This window comes from Poecilia reticulata, chromosome 13, assembly GCF_904066995.2.
Source record: "Poecilia reticulata chromosome 13, P_reticulata-male-v2, whole genome shotgun sequence".
Classification (NCBI taxonomy): Eukaryota; Metazoa; Chordata; class Actinopteri; order Cyprinodontiformes; family Poeciliidae; genus Poecilia; species Poecilia reticulata.
In genome coordinates, this window is record NC_088842.1 from 16606574 (window position 1) to 16626647 (window position 20074).

General features: G+C 37.0%; 2 protein-coding genes across 4 annotated transcripts; one reads left to right on the forward strand and one right to left on the reverse strand.

Annotated features, from left to right (window-relative positions):
• Nucleotides 1–151: 151 nt before the first annotated feature.
• Nucleotides 152–14467, reverse strand: LOC103474480 (uncharacterized). Of its 2 annotated transcripts, XM_008425490.3 has the most exons (25): nt 14340–14467; nt 14014–14080; nt 13842–13927; nt 12786–12859; nt 12292–12380; nt 12128–12202; nt 11930–12023; nt 11689–11848; nt 11420–11559; nt 11196–11307; nt 10928–11045; nt 10581–10721; nt 10382–10495; nt 6404–9865; nt 6089–6298; nt 5810–6003; nt 4835–4972; nt 4352–4466; nt 4065–4260; nt 3790–3926; nt 3388–3675; nt 2577–2678; nt 2182–2496; nt 1183–1229; nt 152–359 (listed from the first exon to the last, which is right to left on the reverse strand). In XM_008425490.3, the coding sequence occupies exons 2-24, from the start codon at nt 14047–14049 to the stop codon at nt 1194–1196; spliced, it is 6432 nt and encodes a 2143-aa protein (XP_008423712.1). In that variant the 5' UTR covers nt 14050–14080; nt 14340–14467; the 3' UTR covers nt 152–359; nt 1183–1193. The 2 variants fall into 2 exon arrangements, with proteins under 2 accessions (XP_008423712.1, XP_008423713.1); XM_008425491.3 differs by lacking the exon at nt 1183–1229.
• A 97-nt stretch (nt 14468–14564) lies between these two features.
• lrrc51 (leucine rich repeat containing 51) lies at nt 14565–18622 on the forward strand. Of its 2 annotated transcripts, none has more exons than XM_008425488.2 (5): nt 14565–15340; nt 15464–15573; nt 16201–16406; nt 17608–17756; nt 18302–18622. In XM_008425488.2, exons 2-5 carry the CDS (start codon nt 15480–15482, stop codon nt 18435–18437), a joined length of 585 nt encoding a protein of 194 aa, XP_008423710.1. In that variant the 5' UTR covers nt 14565–15340; nt 15464–15479; the 3' UTR covers nt 18438–18622. The 2 variants fall into 2 exon arrangements, with proteins under 2 accessions (XP_008423710.1, XP_008423711.1); XM_008425489.2 differs by having other exon boundaries at nt 15464–15543.
• The last annotated feature ends 1452 nt before the right edge of the window (nt 18623–20074 follow it).

The window sequence follows — 20074 nt, forward strand, 5'->3', positions numbered from 1 at the left end:
AGATACATTAATTTGTCTTAGTAGTCATAAGCACCTTTAGAGAAACCCCCTTCCATAACAATTTAATTGTTTTACATTTCAAACATACTCGCTGAAAGGAAAGATTCCAACCTGAACCCAAAATCTACACCTGGTGAAATAAGGACACTGCAACTTTTACTTAATTTTATTATCTTATATTTTACATGGATTTTAATGGTTTATATAACAAGCAGATCAGAAAAGGTAATTTAAAAAAAAAATCCTAACGGACAAAACTGAAATCTTAGTGAAAGGCAAAAAGAGAAAAATGAAAATCAAGAAAAATGGGTGGTAATGAATCATTCTTGAAGCCTTTAAACCTTCATCCTTCTCATAACCTGTGGAGAAAGGAGAGAGGAAAAAAAAGTTAGTTTTTACAAAAGAAGCAAATTTCCAAATGTTACTACAAATCAAAAAAATAAAACACCTATGAGAGTTTCTGCAAGTTTCAGCCAGACTTAAATTTATTTCCGTTCTTAAAAGAAAAATATATCTGAATATTTAAAATATATTTAACTGTAAGATCAAGGTAAACTAATGTTTGAATTGGTGATTTGCAGCATGTGACCCAAGTTCTTTTAACACCTTCACCACCAAACTTTCTCAGTTACCTTCTCGGTTACATACAGTAATTGGTGGATTTTGGCCAATTACCAAAACCCCTTTATTCAAACACTTGTTAAATATATTCCCAAAAAACAAAAAAAAAAGGGTAGAGGATAACAACGTTATTACATAAGTAATCTTACGTAAACCATACAGTAAGTCAGGTTCAAGAGCAGACATATTTTGAAGTTTTGCAGAAAAAGAAAAAGTTTAAAAGTATAAATTCATCATATGGTGAATTTATTCTCTGCATCGTGGAGTTTTGTAAAATAAATTCCTCCACAAGAACTACAATTCAGAACACAATAAGGCGCAACTCTTAAAGAAGAAACAAAAGAACACATTTCCAAATTTTAAACTTTTTGATATTTCATATAGGACATATAAATATTTTTTAAGCCTGCATATTAAGAAAAATATAAGATCTTGCAGGAACCCTGTGCTAGTAAAATAACAGTAAGAGAAGTGCGGACCCTGTGTTCCTGTTAGGTAGCAACACCATTAAGCCCAGTGTGAGAGCCACCAATGAGAAGAACTAAATATATATATTTGAACCTTCTTCGATCTCAGAAATCATTGTCTTCCTTTATAGGGTCTTGCTTCTGAAAAGTTTTAAATTTGCAATTACTGAAAATTAGTGACAAAGCTTTCACTATGGTACTTTGCTTCAGTAGGTACTGTAAATCATCAACTCAGTGAATATAATACAGCCTGCATAAGAACAAAGTGCATTGTTTTGTCTTTTCAAAACAGCAGGGAAAGCTGGTTTGAGAGGAATGCAGCTCTTAAACCAGTTAGACAAAACATTAAATCTGAGGTGAAGCTGCACTTGTTCCTGCAGTAGACATGATTTTCTCATTAGTTAAAGTAAGAAGCATCTACTTTATGAATGTTAATATGTGATTGTCTCAAAATTATTCAGCCTCTTAAACAAAATTATTCTTCACTGCACACATTTGCAAATTAGCAGCGTCTTCATCCACCCCTTATGTAATAAATCAGAGGCCTGATGAGACTCAACAGGTCTGTTTGAGATGTAAAACATAACATCTCAAAAACTTGGGCTGCTGACTGTACAGATGAGAAAAAATGGACATATTTACAGAACTGTCAAGTTCCGAAGATAAAGTTGTAAGCACAGTTAACAGGTTTCTAACTGAAACAATGTAAGCCACCTGGTGGAAGAAAGATGCCAGAGCAGATTCTTGATGTTGCAGGAATCCTGTATATTATATATTAATATATTTTAAATGTTTAAAATGTCTTCCAGTTCCAGTGTTAACTTGCATCATCAATGCATTACTTAAAATGATCTCAGCATTGGGACATTTATCATCCAGCAAAATTTATATATTTTATAAAACGTAAATAAAAAATTTACTCAAATTTAAACATGTGGACAGACAACGTGTCCAACATTCATCTCTTGATTAGTTGTGGTGTTAGTTACTTATTCATGACATTGTTCATTAGTCAGATTTAATATTTTACAACTGCAACACCAGCTGTCTGAACAGATGATGGTTCTACGCAATTGTGTTTGTGCACGTTTACCTTGCGAGCACTAGCAGTGAGTCCAGGAGACTTGGCAGACCTGCTAGTGGCTTGAGATCCTCTCTGTGGCCGAGCTGCAGCCTGTGGGGTCTTAAAGCTGCCAGCTTTCGCAGATCGTCCCACTGAGGCTTGAGAATTTACTGAAGGGGAGTTTTTCAGACCCTTCTGAGCATTTTTGTGGGACGGCGACTTCCTCAGACCTTTTCCAGGCGATTTTCGAGTGGAATTGCGCAGTTTGTTCAGCCCTTTCTTTAAGTAGTTGTTGCTCTTTGGGGTGTTGTCAATTGTGAACATCGTAGACTGCCGACGATCAGCCTGAAATGAATTTAAAGACAACAGTCACCAGAATCTACGACAATAGGAAACATGACTGTTCCACTCAAGTTTCTACTCACAGGACTAAGGATGGGGTGAAGATTAGCACTGGATGGTCCACTGCTCACATTCTTGCTCTTGGGAGTGAGCGGACGAGGGAAGCAGCTGGCTTTTGTCTTTTTCTTCAGATGTAAAATAAGGAAACATAATACATTTTTGGTTTTAATAACAAAACAATATTTTTCATAATTCAGATAAAATTTGCACAATACACTCAAAATTGGCAAGGATAGAGACAGTGTCTTACAGATCAACACCAGCAGGTTAAAAACAATGGATAAATCTGTATTTCGGTCGTTCACCTTCTGAGATCTGAATGCAACAATTTTCACTTCTGCATGGTTCCTTTTAATTTACAATACAAGGGTTTGAATCAATTTTTTTTTATCAAGCAAAGATCAGGGGCAATCAGTCTGATGCATAAATTGGATCAACCTGGTTATTCCGACATTTCCTGTTTGATTCAAAAAAATGATCCATCAAAGAAAAACTGCATCACATTTTTCCAAGATTTATCCTTCAAAATAAATCTTGAAAGATTTGTTTTGTAATCTTTCAAGATAAAAAGCAGTTAAGATCAGAAATTCCAGGTCAGAGTTCAAAATAAATCTGAAATTAAACAAGAAAATCCTGTTTGCTGTACCTACATATGCAGCCAGTAGCATTTAATTTTATTTTCATGTTATACAAGTAGATTTGAGCTCCCACTAATAAAACTATTCATTTGATTCAAGTGTGTTGGATCAGGGAAACATCTAAAACTTGCAGAATACTGGCCCTGACTTTAAACAATACTATGCTTGATCATTAATTGAGAAAACATTACTGCACCTCAGGTGAAATCTTGTGAACAGACAAGGTGGATGATGACTGCTTGGAATACTTTGGGCTTCTCAGCTGAGAGGAGAGGGCTGGTCTTGATGACAGCTGGTCTGGCATCAAGGACAGACGATGGGACCGAGTACCAACCCCCGTGTGGCCCACCATGAGGGAGTGGCGATGGGAGATCAGGGAGTCCTGCAGTTGGCCCGGCATCATGGATCCCCGTCGGATTGTTTCTGACGGGTCCCCGGTGCGAAGCTCTTCGTCCGTGAAAATTAAGGCACTGCCCTGGCCAGTCTACATGAACACAACAAGAGGGATCTGATGAAAAATCTACTTGCTACAAATACGCATTTAACTTCTCATACTATTTCAGAGTCTGGTGCAGGAAGGTTGTTTGTTTTTCCACACCTCTGACTCCACAGGGTAGCTACTCTTCAGATGCGGGAGGCAGGCCATGTTCCTCGCCTGCAGCTCTGCGATCCTCAGCCAATCCTCAGGCCCACCATCAGGCTCGTTCTCTGCTCCCCCACAGAATGTACTGGTACCTGGAAGAAAGGCGGCACAGGAAAACCGCTTAGATGCTACAGCATGTTCAAGAAAGTTATCGGGTAACATTTTATCAAATTTTGTTTCAAACTGAGGATCTTCTGAACACCATGTAGGTCTGATGGATATGAACTTACTGTGTGAATGGACGGCGCTCCGTCTGTAGCCTGGAAGGCCAATAAGCTGATCACTGGCAGCTTTGGTCTTCTCAGCTGGTGTATTAAACATGTCCGAACACATGGGCTGTGCAGCATGAGCACCGGTGAGGTTTGGTTGGGAGCGAGCTGAATGCAGGCTGTAAAAGGTCTCATCTTCACTGCGACCTGGAGTTTTCTAAAGATGGAAAAAACGAGCAAGAGACTCAAAGCTAAAGCAGAATCTCAGAGTGGACATAATATTTAAAATCAAAGACTTTTTTCTCTACCTTGGACATTGTGATATTTATAACCTGTGTGGTTCTGCGTCTCTTTACAGATGAAGTTGGATTTTTTCGGGTCGAGTCCAGCTCCATATCAGAATCATCACTTTGTTTGTCATTCCTAGGAATGAAACATTTATTCGTTTCTCCTCCCATTTATTCAGGCATGGAGATTAAGACCAGTTAAATCAGGCAAGTCCTCCAAGTTTCTTCAAACGAAAACATGGATGTTACAAAAACTGTCTCGTGTGTTCAGGCAAAGAGAAGCAGCAGTGAAGGCTTTCTCCCTGAAAAGCTCAGATAACTGGTACAAACCTTCTGAATCTGCTAATGCTGCTTTTAATGGAAATAAAATGATAAAGGCCAATATATTTTCATACATCTTGTAAATTCAATTGTATTTTATGAAAATGTCTAATTTCTCATACAGAAAACAGCTTAGGGCCTATTGATGCAAGCAGTGTAATGTTCATTACAGTTTAAACCTACCTTCTAGTTCGTTTGGTGTTAATGGGTGTAAAATACAGAGTTTCCAGTGACTCTGCCTGAAGGCCCCGACGTTTGGCTGCCAAACGTTCTGAGTTTCGAACTAGCGGAGTACTTGATTCACCAGGTGCAGACAGTTTCCTGTAAAGAAAAAAAAAAAAAAAAAAAAAACAGAAGTGAAAACCATGGAATCTTATCCCTTGATATAGGATCAATCACAGAATACACGAGAAATGAATAAAATACAGCATACTAAAAAATGCAATAGTAAAACCTACTGCATTTTTTTCCTTCCACCTATTTCTAACAGTTTTTTGCCACTAATCTTATTTTCTTTTTCCATAATTTCTGCAATGTTCTGACAGCGTGAGAATAAAATGTTGTTGTAATTCTTGATTGGTAGTTTGCCCCAACTCTGATCTGATCCCCTTTATTTTAAAGTCTAACCTTGGACTTGTTAAATAAGATATGGAGAATGTGATTATTCAAAGCACAATTTGTGAACTTTGGTACATTTATTTTGTTTAATAAAAAAAAGTAGTCCCAATACTAATTTACCATTTTATATCTAGTTTAAAGAAGCATATGTGCAGTTCAATTTAAATTTAAAGCCATCTGTAGTAAATTGTGTTACCATGTGTGGTAAAATAGACTTAGATTTTTCAACTAGTATTTATTCAGTAAGTCAAAAACCATAAACTGATTAAGGTGTTATTAGGCAAACCAAAGAATACATACCATATCAATAAATCAGAGTGAATACTACTGCATATATTCAGTAATATAAAATGAAAGAAGTAAAAAACAGTGTAGAAAACCAATTTTTTTTTCCCAAATTTTGTGTTATTTCCAAACCTGGAAGATAGTGAAACTACATTTCATAGTATCAGACATTTTAGGACTGCAACTGACTCATTATCTGTAACATTTCCACTCTGTTTAAGGTTTACAATTATTGACTCATAAATTAGAGGCTACCTTGTAGTGTCAAGAGAGTTCTCCAGTGAGCTTTGCTCCAGACTGTCTGAGCTCATGGACCTCTTCACCTGTGCTGTAGTGCTAAAACCCAGGCGCGTCCTCCTGGGAACCTCTAGGTAAGCAGACTCTGACGGACCACCTCCATCACCACAGATCTTATTCTGTGTTCTCAGGGCTTGATCAGCATAAGCCAGCTATAGATTAAGAGATGATGATGATGAAGCCAAAAGAGCATAAGGCGTGATTGTTTTGAATCTTAACTTACTGTGTAGTACCAACCTGTGTCTCTAAACTGGCAACCTGACTCTTGAGTTTTTTCTCATTGGTCTGGACTTTCTCCAAGTCAAGATGGAGTATCTGATTTTCCTGGAGAATAGCTTGGAGTTTGTTGTCTTTATCCTCTAGAGCCTGTTTAAGCTCCATGTTTCCCTCTTCGCTTTTCTGGAGAAGCTGCTTCTTGCTGTGGTAATGGCTCACAGCTCTGTCCATCTGTGGAATTGAGATGACCAAACGGACACCTTTATATGACAAACAGCAAAACAAAAAAACTAAGTCATCCAACTTAAACATTTTAAGGAGTAACATTGAACTTACCTGAGCCTTGTAGTGTTCAGCAGCCTCTGTTTTTACTGCAAGTTGTTGCTTCAGCTCTCCGTTTATGAGCTCAAGTTCTTCTGCTTTTTCTCTCCGCTTCAAAAGTTGTTCTTTCGCCATTTTGAGAATTTCAAGCTCTTTTTGCAAATCAGCCTCCACTTTACAAGAAGCAAAATACTTTCTCTCCATGGCCTGACTGACTTGAGCAAGCCTGTCTTTCTCAGTGACTACATCTTCAACCCGTTTCTCCAGAGCTCTTTGGTCCATCTCTACTTGAATTATCTTGGACACGAGTGCTTCTTTTTCTTGTAAAAGAACCTCCTTTTCCTTCAGCGTGGTCAACTGTAAGGCCTGAGCAGCTTCTTTTGCTTGAAGACTTGCAGATAGGGCCTCTTTTTGGTAGTCAAGCTCTGCCTTTACCAAGAGAAGCTGCTGCTGGAGATTGTTCACCAGCTCTGCAGACTCCTGCTGAGTTTCAAGTAACTTCTGCTCTTTGGCACAAAGTCTTTGAGAAATTGTTTCCAACTCTCCTTTAAGCTCCCGAATCTCATCTTGAAGAACATCTGTCTGCTTGGAGTCCTCCAGCTTTAGCTCAGCCATGATTTTCTCACTGGCCTCAGTCTCTTCTTTTGCTTTCTGCAACAAACTAACTTGAAGCACAACCTCCTGATTCAAGGTGTTCAGATTTTGATCTTTGTCAGCAATGAGCATCCTTGCTTCTGACAACTCTGCCTGCAGATCCTGAAGCTTCCTTTCAGCTTCAAGGAGGTCGTTTTCTTTCTCAGCCTGGGATCCTTTTAATTTTTCAATCTCCTTTTCATGCGAGTGAAGTTGTTCCAGCTGTTTGTTTAACTGTTGGACATTCTCATGTAAGCTCTCAAGTTCTTGACTCTGTTCTGCATTTTCTTTTTGTTGCTTGGTCAAAAGAGCTTCACGGGAGTGGATTTCTTCTTCCGCCTTCCTCATCGAGGAGCTGAGAGTTTCCACCTGTTTGTTTAAACTTTCGATCTCTTGATGTAACAAGTTCAACTGCTCTGCATTTTCAGTCTTCAGCAGCTCCATCTGTTGTTCTTTGGATTGAATCTCACTTCTCAGCTTCCTCAGTTCTTCCTCAGAAGCCGACAGTAGTTGCTGAAGAACCTCTTTCTGAGTCTGCAGCTCTTCTTCACTGATTTTCTTTGTTTTGGCCATATCATCCAGTTGTGTTTGCAAACTTTTAATTTCCTGCTGAAGCATATCTGACTGTGTGGCACCTTCTTCTTTAAGGTTGATAAGTTGCTCTTGTTTAGCTTGGATCTCCTCCCTCAGCCTTGATGTTTCTTCTTCAGAAGAGGCCCTCAAGTTTTGAAGTGAATCCTTCTGCTGGGAAATTTCAACTTCCTTCTGAGCTAGCAAGTTTTCTTTAGCCAAGACTTGGTCTGTTGCAGACTGAAGAGATTCATTCAAACATTCTATCTGATTCTTTAGAGTTTGCATCTCACCGTTTAAGTCCTCCGACTCCTTGCAGTGATCAGCCTTCAATGTTTGGACTTCATCCTCTTTAGATTTAATTTCTTGCTTCAGTTGATTCACCTCGTGCTCAAGAACTGTTCCGTGGTTTCTCAATTCTTCAATCTGCAAAGAACTTTCCTGTTCTTGTTTGGCCAACAGATCTTCCTTGGCTTTAATTTTGTTTTCAGCAATCTCCAGAGAACTAGATATGGTTTTTATCTGTTCATTTAAAGCTTCAATCTCCTGCTGCAGTGACTCCGATTTTGTAGACGCCTCCATCTTTAGCTGAACCATCTGCTCCTCTTTAGCATCAACCTCTACTTTCAGTTTCTTTAGCTCATCTTGAGATGCATTCATCTGCATTTGAAGGGTTTTGATTTGCCGAGTGCTCTGTTGTTGCTGTTCAGCAAACTCATTTTCCTTCAAATGCACGTTCTCTTCAGCTGCCCTCAATGAGGAACTAAGACACTCAACCTGAGATTTCAAATCATTTATCTCCTGATGTAAACCATCCATCTGCTCAGCATTATGACTTTTCAAGAGTCTCATCTGTTCCTCTTTGGCCTGCATCACCTCCTTAAGTCTTTGCATCTCCTCTTCAGAAGTAGCCATAATCTTCTCATGTGAATCCTTCTGCTGAGAAATTTCCATTTCCTTTTGAAACAGCAGCTCCTCTTTAGCCAGCAGTTGGTCTGCTGTAGACTTGAGGGATTCATTCAAACATTGGACTTGATCCTTCAGAGTTTGGATCTCATTATTTAAGACACCCGACTCCTTGCAGTGATCACCTTTTAGCATTTTGATGCCATCCTCTTTGGTTTGAATTTCTTGCTTCAGTTGATTCACCTCATGCTCAAGAACTGTTCTGTGTTTTCTTAACTCTTCAATCTCCACAGAACTTTCCTGCTTTTGCTTTGCTAAGAGATCTTCCTTAGCTTTAACTTGATTTTCAGCAGTCTCCAGAGAACTAGAGATGCTTTTTATATGTTCATTTAGAGCGTCAATCTCCTGCTCCAGGGACTTTGACTTATTTGACGTTTTAGTCTTCAGCTGAACCATCTGCTCCTCCTTAGTATTAATTTCTGCTTTTAGCTTTTTTGCCTCATCTTGAGATGCATTCATCTGCATCTGCAGAGTTTCTATTTGCCGAGTGCTCTGTTGTTGTTGCTCTGAAAACTGATTCTCTTTCGACTGCAAGTTCTCCTCAGCTGCTCTCAATGACAACGCAAGACATTCAACTTGGTCCTTTAAATCATTTATCTCATTATGAAATGACTCTGTTTGCTCTGAACTTTGATGTTTTAAGAAACTCATCTCCTTCTCTTTATCCTGGATCTCCTCCCTCAGCCTTGATGTTTCTTCTTCAGAAGCGGTCCTCAAGTTTTGAAGTAAATCCTTCTGCTGGGAAATTTCAGTCTCCTTCTGAGTTAGCAGGTTTTCCTTAGCCAAGACTTGGTCTGTTGCAGACTGGAGAGATTCATTCAAACATTCCATTTGATTCTTTAGAGTTTGCATCTCACTGTTTAAGTCCTCTGACTCCTTGCAGTGATCAGCCTTTAGCATTTGGACTTCATCCTCTTTAGATTTAATATCTTGCATCAGCTGATTCAAATCATCCTCAAGAACAGTTTTGCTTATTCTTAATTCTTCAATCTGCAAAGAACTTTCCTGTTCTTGTTTGGCCAAGAGGTCTTCCTTCACTTTAATTTGGTTTTCAGCAATCTGTAAAGAACTGGAGATGCTTGTCAACTGCTCACTTAGAATGTCCACAATTTCATCCTTGGCTTGAATTATTTTTTCAGTTTGTGCCTCTTGTCGTTTAAGTAGCTCTTTATACCGAGTTATTTCTTCCTCACATTCAGCCAACTTGTGAGTTGTGGTATGAATCTGTTCTTCTGCCTTTCTTAGGGAGCAAAGTGTGCCCTCAAGCTCGTTCTTCAGACTGATAATTTCAGTCTCCAACATTTCTCTCTGGTGATATAAGAAGAGGAGACACCTAATAAACATTTCTATTATGGGATAAACGGTTATTTCTATAGCCCAGCAATAGGGTCAGGGGTTATAAACTGTAAAGTATTACCCTCACATGGTCCCTGCACACTTTCACAGAAAAATAAAAAGCCAAAAACCCTCCAGCTTTTTTCAGACTCCACTTTACAGAATTATGCCTTTTGTTTTACCATCATCTTAAAATATCCAAAAGTTCTCTACAAATTTATCTCAGACATTTCTGCAGAGAATAGTTTTTATATATGGTAACTGCATAAAAGAGAGAAAGCAAGGAAAGAAGGGCTCAAAAGAGAAAGCAATGAAGAAAGGACAGACACAAAGAAGAAAGGATGTACAGAATTAAAGTTAGACAATCGGAGAGGGACTAAAGTCTGGACAACAAATGTATTTCTATATTCTTATTTTATTCTTCCAATCTTAATCCAGACTTGGAAAATACTAAAATGAAACTAAACCTTTCCACGGGACCTTGCTTACCTCCATTACAGGACCCATATTTTCCCCAACTTCCTCTTTGGTGGCTTTGTTTAGTTCTTCCTCTAAACAGGAGATTTTTCCTTGGAGGATCTGGACTTGGTCATAGAAGAGTTCCTGAAGAATAAGGAACCAGAACTAAAAATAGCAACGGTAAAATAGAAACGGTGCTGCACAGTTTTATTGTGACACTATTACCCACCTTTTGTGTGGTTGCTTGGTTGAGTTCTGATTGCAAATGGGTTGTTTTGTTTCTCCACTCCTCCTCAGCAGACGCCTGAGCTTGTGTCAGCTGGCCATTTTCTGCTTCAAAGACGGCCAACTTGGAACATAAAGCTCTCATCTGACAATAATTCAAACATCTTTTAGAATTAGGCCTGCAATAAATATTTAATTTTCTAGTTTAAGGGCTAAAACAGACAAAATCTATATGTACTATGTGGCTGTGCCAAACCCTTTCTAAAATAACAGCAATGACATTACACTGGCGTACACACAGAGCATGTTAAGCGCTAATGAATTAAACAGAAAGAGTTTACTCATAATTACCTGGAAGGAGAGATTGCCATTTTCCTCTGTAAGTTCATCCACCTTTCGCTCCATATGAATAGAGGTACTCTTCAAATCTTTGTTTTTCTTTAGCAGCTCGTTAAACCGCAATTGCAACCTAAGGAAATGAATTATAAATTAGTTTTTTTTCTTTACCTTTATGTACCTTTATCTATCAAGATGAACTTCTCTCACCTCTCATTTCAGATGGTATTGAATTGCATTAGATAAATAAATGTCTAAACCTAAATCATATTTGCACACTTACGAGTTTTTTTTGGCCTCAAGCTCAGTGATTTGTTCGTTGATGGTCTGCTCCTGATTTCTTTGTTCCTCTTTCACCTTATCTAAGCGGTACTGCAACTGGTTGATATGAGATTCTACAAAAATCAGGGGGAAAAAAAAGAAGAAAAATAGAGTACAAGTAGAAATGGAAAAAGATGGCATCAAGAAAAGGGAAATAAACCTTGCATAATGAGTTATTTGTCCTACCTTTCTGGCTAACTTGTGTAATTGTCCTGGCTAGCTGCTTCTCCAAATCATCTCTGTATTCTCTCTCTTTGATCATCTGTCTTTGCATCTTTCTCATCTGAAACTTAGGTGTATTCATGACCTCAGCCAGAGGAGATTTGCTGCAGAAATAAAAGTTTAAGAACAAGATTCGCACATCTCAATGCAAACAGGCTTAATTGGAGTTGTAATAAACAGAAGGTGCAACTAAACAAACTCAAGCTGGATTTAACTGAAATTTCCATCAATACCTGACAGAGGAGGAAGCCACCGTTTGTAGACAAACAAAGTCGACCTTCTGTGTACGCAGAAAGACTGGAGCCTCATCGTCTGAGGAGGTGGTGGACACATTGGAGGTGGCAGTGGAGTCGGATGACAAATTGTGAAACATTTGTCGACATACAGGCAGATCTGAGCAGGTTTGTAGATTTTATGTCAGTCCAAACCAGTAGCACACACATTGGTATTTATGGGTTAAAAGTTTAGACTTACGTCTCCTTGTCAAGTGTGCATCCAGTGTTTTGTTCAGATAAACACAACCTTCTTTCTCACTCACATAACAGTCGGTCATGTTGGCAAGCTCACGCTAACAGAGGGAAATGTATACATATGGACATTCAATTCCATTATTACAAGCACTGCAGTGAACAAAATACAAATTTTCCCTTCATGTATTATACTTCTGTTTACCTCTGCATCACAATCCAGTTCACTAAGAGTGTGGCGATCATTCATCATGTCATGATAAAACAGCAACAAAAGTACCTGAGAACAAAGTAAAATATAATCAGAATGGGTTTAAATTTATGCTTGTATTATTCATTTCACCGCATTTGATCTCCTTTGTTCTTAACCTTGGAAATTTCCACCGTTAGCTTCTTTCTGTCTTTAATGCTGTCCCATGATATAGGGCTGCCTTTAGTTGGGTTAAATTTGCATTCTCCTGTTGAGAAAAAGAGAGAATTACTTCCCAGTACTCAAAACCTTCTGGGCTTCTATTAAAATAAAGGCATGATTTATTTTATTTTTTTTTTTTAAACGCAAGAGCCCCAATTATTCCAACTAAAGGAAAAATAATGAAACATGTTAAAACATAAAAGTAATAATTCTTTCTTCTGTTGTAAACCTGCTTACAAATGTTTATATTTATGTATAATCGATACATCATGGATAAATGTTAAATTGAATTATGTAAAATAATTAGAAATATTTACGAAGCAGACTGGTTTCAACTAGCAGGTTTCTGAAGATCTTGACTGCATGTCAAGGGTTGGCAAATTAATTACTTGATTCTCGAATAGGCAACATATTAAACATTTTATGCATATTTTAAAGTAATAAAGCTTACCTTCCAGAAACTCTGTAATGAAACGAACCCGATCCTCAAAAGAATCACTGAAACAAGGGATTTCCCTCTTTTTCCTGTTGCAACACAAAATGACAAAATCAATTGTCAAGGATGTAACACAAAACTTGAATCCCTTTTTATAAGAAGCCGACACTTCATGAGTTCTCTCCAATTTTTTCATTTGACTTATATTTTCCATGTGTGTACTGTAAACGCATATCAGTCTTGCACAAGAAAACATACAGTATTATCTATGCATCAAAAGAAAAACCACAAGGAATAATATTAAAAATAATCTGCTATAATGTCATTACAATTAAAGTAAAAGGGTAAACGGTTGTTCAAATAAACCAGATTGGCTATGCTAACACACTCTGTATGATGGCAAGTACATTTACATTTACAAATTTAATATACCTTGTAAATATATTTTACACTGGGAATCAAAATTCAACATACTAGGCATATTATGTTTTGTTCTTGACATTATATTTTAAATAAAGAAATACTTTGTTTTTCACCTTATTTTGATTGTTGGGAATTTCAAAATATTTAACTATATGAAACTACAATGTTTAATTTTTAGACATACTATGTTTGTTATAAATGAAATACTTCCTTGCATATTTAGTTGTTGGAAAAACAGTGATCAATAATACAATATTGCATACACCATAAGCCAGATATCACAGTGGAAGTATCCATAAAAACATGTAGAAAATAGTTATATTTGTGACCATTTCAAACACATATTTTCTGTTCAAAGACAGAACATATCTTAGCTTTTAAAAACTGAAAACATTACCCAAACACTGAAGGTTAATTAAAGTATTATTTCATCACTGGAAAATTATCAGTAATTCAACACTTCAACATGGACTGTGTGGGGAAATCTTGTTAGAAACGAAGCTTTTAGGGTAACGAATGAAGGAGAAAGGGTGAAAAGGGATTCAGTCAGACACAGCTTTTACTCCAATAACAGGGTACGGTCTAAAAAGACATGGGAAACCTCCTTGTTTATACAAACAAAGCCAGAACTTCAACGTTCCAACTTACAGTACATGAATCAGTTTCACCAGGACTGCCCCATCCTGTAAATCATCGATCTGTATCTCGCTGTTCAATGCAGTGATACTATTGACCTGTACAAAAATAATTTGAAATAAAATTAGTAAATTAAGAAAGTATTATATTACCATATGTATACCCAATAATAGCTTAAACTTACCCAGCTGAGAAGAGCCTTAACACTAAAGTTTGGCATCTTGGTTGACCCTTTACAAAGGGATTTTAAACTACGAGGGAAAAAATTAACAAACAGGTTGCTACCAAGAACTTGAGCAAACAAATGTGAACACCTTTCAGTCCATACGAGTGATTGTCGAGTTATCGGATTTAACAACACATTTTTTTCTGCAGCATTTCTTAATTTTTAAATGGCAACAATGCTATCTTCGTTATTTAAGCTAAGCGATAAAATACAGTGACGTTCGTTATTTAACGTACCACAAAAACTCAGCCAAGATAAAATGTTCCCTTCAAGCAGGTACTCACCTAAAATGCCAAGTCTTCCCTTGTGCTACATCAACTTATAACACAAACAGCAACAGCTACGAGTTTTACCAGGTGAAACGCGATAAAAATTCAAACTGCCTATTGAAGATTGAACCAACCAATCGGTGGACTCATATTGACGCTTGTGAAAACAGATGAAGGTGATTGGATTAAAAGCCGGAACATGTAGGTACGTAAAGATTGTGACGTTTCCCCGCCTTGTTTTTTTTTTTTTTTCCGGGGGGCATGTTGGAAGTGGCAACCCATTACCGCATGTTTGGAAAGGTTTCGCACAAAACAAACCAAATTAAGTTAGTTTCAGTTGTAAAAATAGAAATAGTTTTACTTTGTATATATTTCAGCTATGTTTTACGTCAAAAAGTATGGGTGGATGTGAATATTCTTAATATAATTTTTCGCGTGGCAGTGGTAGTAGTTGTAGTATTACACTAACTGGTTACTACTCCATTCAGTTTTGACGGTAATATTGTTTCATACTTTTGTAATATAAAAAATAGAAATTGTCACATTGATACTATTAGCTCAAAAATGCCACTCACAACATGGTGACGACATTGACATATTTAAAAAGGGGGCGTTTTGTCTGTTATTTCTCAATGGTTTAGTCATGCAAAAAAGTAAAGAGAGGAACACGCACACAAATTTATATTTGACACGCCGATTAAATTCTGACTTTTTTATGTAGTCAAACAGGACTTGGCGCCTGGAAAGTAAAAGTTAATAAACTAATAAAAAGTTTGTTAATTTTGATATGAGGTTACACAAGCACATTTTTCTTAATAGGTTAAAATATCATTTCAACCTGCGAACTCGGCATTCATTTTTTTATGTGAATGACATATTAACTAGTTCTCTTCTTATCTTTACTACAAATCCCAGAATGCATGCGTTGGTTGCCTTGGAATCTGATTGTTGTGTGTATAGACTGCTGCTGCAAAGAAGAGCTCCACCGAAACGTCAATTTGAACATCTGTTATACGGTAATTTTTCTTTAGTTAGTTTGGAATTTATATCACTGATTAACTAATTGTCAAAAATATAAAGACACCTACGCTAAATAATCTCACACAAATGATCTAGACTTATGCCTCTTAATTCTGCAGGTTGTTAAAAGTGTTCATGGATAAGACTATGTGTGGAGCTCCGGTGGATTTATCTTTCAGAAGTCTCAGCAGATTGACAGGTTTTGATCTTCATCATAGTTTCTCTAAATGTTCGTACTTTCTGATGATCAGCTTGATTACTAAGTTTCATTTCTGATTATCTTAATTGGAAATAGAAAATGAACAGCAAAATAGGGCTTCAATGCCATTTGACTGAGTTATATTTTTAAAAAAGAAAGGACAATGAAGCATATGTGTGTTCTTAAATAAAAATAATTTAAATGTTTATTTATTTATTTATTTATTTAAAATTCAGACCCTTTTTATTATCCAATCAATCTCTTCAGTTCCTTAAACTTGTAAGACATACAATTTTTTTTATCTGTCATCATGTTTCTGGAACATGACACAATTGGAGCGGTACCCTCATTGATAGATAAATAAATAAGTCTCAATCAGTCCTTAGACTGCAGTAAATGGGTGTGAGAGTGTCTGCAAAGGGGCAGAGAGGATGGAAGGTGAACGAGGTTATGATGAGTTACATCAGTTGCATTACATAGATGTAGTAGGTAAGTGATGTAGTCAATAATAAAAATTTAACATGTCTGTTTTTGATTTCTATAGTTTTTTGTTGCAAAATAATATTTGCATAACAAAAGTAATATGAGAATTAAAAAAAAAAAAGATAATTAGCCAGTATTTCAAATTCTCTGCCTTTCTTGTATTTTCTGTTTTAGACGCTTGGACAGAGACTCCTCGCAGCAGTCTCCGACCTTTAAAAAAAAATTCAGAAAGCAAATATCTTAGCCGCGCCCTCCGTCTCAGTAACAACAGCATCATTGACCTGTGTGACCTCCATCAGACAGTGAGCTATTTTCTGGCTGAACCCTCAAGTCTCGCCTGGCTGGACCTCTCCTTCAACAAACTCTCACATATAGACAAGGTGAGTTTCATTTGACCATTTCCAGTGCAGCTACAATGCCTTGCAAAAATATTCATACGCCTTTTTATCTTTTTTTCTTCCGCAAATTTAATTAGTTCTCTGGAATTATTGTGACTTTATACAAGAAACCAACACAAAGTGATGCATTATAATTGTGAACGAGAATTCAATTAATACAAGGTTTTCAAAACTCTTTTTTAAAAAGTCAGATAAATTTTGATGGCATACATGTGAATTTATCCCTTCTCCGATAAATGTAAATAAAATCCTATGCATTCAATTGTTTTAAGAATGAAGATAAAGAAACACAGCAGAAGGTCAGGGACAAAGTTGTAGGTTAAACCAGGCTTTGGTCATAAAATATTATCCCAACCTTTCATCGCTTCACTGAGCATTTCATAAGTCCTTCCAAATGTGGCCCTTTATGGAAGAGGGAGGCGAAAGAGAACCATAAGAAGTCATATTTTCAGTCCACAGCTACAGGACAAAGGCAAGCACACACGTGGAAGGAGGAGGTTAGATAAGACAAGCTAAACCTTAATGCTGTCATTTATGGAAAATTAGCACTGCACACCCAATCCCCACAGTGAAACATAGTTGTGTCAGTATCATCTGTGTTGAGCAGGGAAAGGGAAGCTGATGAGCGTTAATGTGAGGAAGGACAAAGTCCATGGACATTGCAAAGACTTGCTACTGGGGAAGAGGCTCGTCTTCCAGCAGGTGACAATCATAAACAGGCGGCTAAAGCTGCAATGGAGTGACTTATCAATGCACAGTTGCATATTCATGTCCCGATTTTATAACGGTTCTGTCAAAGTCCTAGTCGAATCGCAATTAACAATCTGATGCAATACTTGAAAATGTATGTTCGTATTCTCTCCAGCAGCTGATGAGGCTGAAGCAGTTAAAAAAAATAAAGAAAGAAACGTTCAAAAATGTAACTCTCATCCTTATTCGGATAACAACATATGGACTCAAAAAGACCTGGAGCTCTAATTGCTGTTCAAAAATGTTCTTCAAAGTGTTGATTCAGGGAGGCTGAATGCAAATGTACACCTGATGATTTTTTTTTTTTTGTAAAAGTTCAGAAAATAATGTTTTATGCTCCTTTCACTTTATAGTTACGAGCTACTTTATGTTGACATGTCATAAAATTCCACTCACTGCTTTGTGATAAAGCTTGCGCACAAATATGTTGCAGGTTTTGTGCGAGTTGCATGGACTCCGTGTGTTATATCTTCATGGGAACAACATTTCTGCTCTGTCAGAGGTGGACAGGTTGGGTGTGCTCCCCCATCTTCACTCCGTCACTCTACATGGAAACCCGATAGAGACAAACAAGACTTACAGGTAGAGACATTTCTCTAACACACACATCTTACCGAGTTGGCACAATGTTACAGGGAGGTCTTTTACTTGTAACATTTTTTCATATGACTTCAGAAATGCAGTCATTTACTGTTGTGATTTGTTGCTATGTATACAATACATACAGTACAGAGAGTAGGTATGTGCTTTTGGTTCACAAATACAGAGAGAGCAGAAGAGAGGGATTGCTCTAGACCTGAATGCTCTGCAGGCACATATGTGGACGACATTACAACAGGTGCTTGAACACGGATCAAATTCCCGTCCTGATCTGCACAGCAACAGCACTTAAACACACACGCTCACACAATACACAGTTGAGAAACTATCACGTCTTTTTTTTATGTCTGCTGGTTAAAACAGTGATCACTTCTTAAACAGTTCCGGTTTTTTTTTTTACATTTGATTTTCAACACAAAATGCAACACTTGTAAGATTAGCTTTAATGCTTTCAGAGCTGGTACAGCTAGAAACTCTTAAAAGTAAAAATCGATGCAATATTCAGTGTGTAGTGTTTTTGTGTGCAGGAATCGTGTGATTTCCGCATTGCCACAGTTAAAGACGATGGACTTCAGTGCCGTGACCCAGCAGGAGCGAGTCCTGGCAAAGCTGTGGCATCAAAGCAACTCCCGCTGCAGAAGCAGCAGGAAGAGCCTTCACTGAATGCTAGTGTGTGGAAATCATAACTCAATTCAAAAGCTTCACTGCTAGAAAACAGATTCTTAAATATGCACATTTGCCACCAGTATTTGAACTGAAATTAGTGCTGTTGTAAATATTTTTTGCAATTTAATGTAACAATTTGAGGCTTCTGTGCTGGAAATAGAAAAATAAATAATTGAAATGTAGTTTTTTTGTTTGTTTGAGAACATCAGTGAAACCTACTCGTTTCACATTTTAGCCAGTATTAGCTAGCAATTTTTCAAATCTAATCATGGCATGGAATATAAGTTTAGAAAATTATGAAGTAAGTTGAATAATATTGAACAGTTATGCTATGACAACAATCCAAATGTAAACCTGAAATATTTAATGGATTTATTACATACAGTGTTATATTTTTAAGTATTTATTTCTAAAAAAAAAACAAAAAAAGATTATGGATTACAAGTAAGGAGACCCCAACATCAGCTCCTCACATAATTAAGAGATCATGCAAGACCAATAAAGATGTTACATAAAAATATGTCTGACAAAATCATTCTAAAGGCTCCCTACTTGACACCAGAGAGTTATTGAGCCTCTCCACAGTGAGGTTGAAACATAAAGAGCCAAGAGTCACCGCAAGTCATTTACAGTCCATGTTCTGGTACAGAACAATCCGGAACGTGGACTATAACTTTTGCATTCCTGGTTTTAAACCCCTGCTACACCAGAGACATCAGAAATATCTTGCATGGACTAAGAAGGAAAAGAAGGAAATTTTTGATTAGTGAACCAATTTGCTTGACTGACGAGCAAATTCTCCTGATATAAACTCACAATCCACGAGGAATTATCTAAGAAACCGAACTTGGGGTTTTTATTAGTCTTAGGCCATAATCATCAAATTCAAAATTCTAGAAATATATCAATATATGTATGCAATGTCATAATTACTTTTTGAATGACTGAAATAAAGTACCATTTCAATGTTATGCCAATATATGAACTTGTAGAAATGTTTGATTCTTGCTGTAAATTATCTGTTGAAACTCTGTAACATCACTAAATAAACTACTTCTCAGAACACGTTGTCCCTACAATAAGACACAATTGTTTTATTGAAACTTTTTAATGAATTGATTAAACCAAAAACAAAAAAAATATTTTTAACTTTTTGGTACTAGCCTAGGATAGTACAAACATACAGTCTTCCATGTATTATACATTTAAGTAACAGAAAAAAAAAATGCCAAGAATCCATTGCATAACAAAAGCTCTAATCAGTTGTGTGGTATAAATAGTCTTGCAGGCTCCCTTTAGCGACTTGAGATCATCTCATGTTGCACCCTCCCTTAAAGAGCACATGTACAGTTAGAAACAAAAACACATAAATAATTGGCAAAAAGTCTGAGGTTATTTAATCTGCTCGGGTATATAGATCAACACTCTTCCATGCTGCAACAAGTTAGATTCTGATTAATATGAAAACCTCAATCCAGGGGGAAAAAAAAAAAAAAAAAAAAGGCTTTAAGTAAAAAGCTAACAATCGCAGACCTGAAAAGTATTTTTGTTTCATAAAAAACTGTCATCAAACAGGACCTTCAAACGATCCACCAGCTACAGATGTAGTCGATCGGAAAATTCTGTACAAAGGT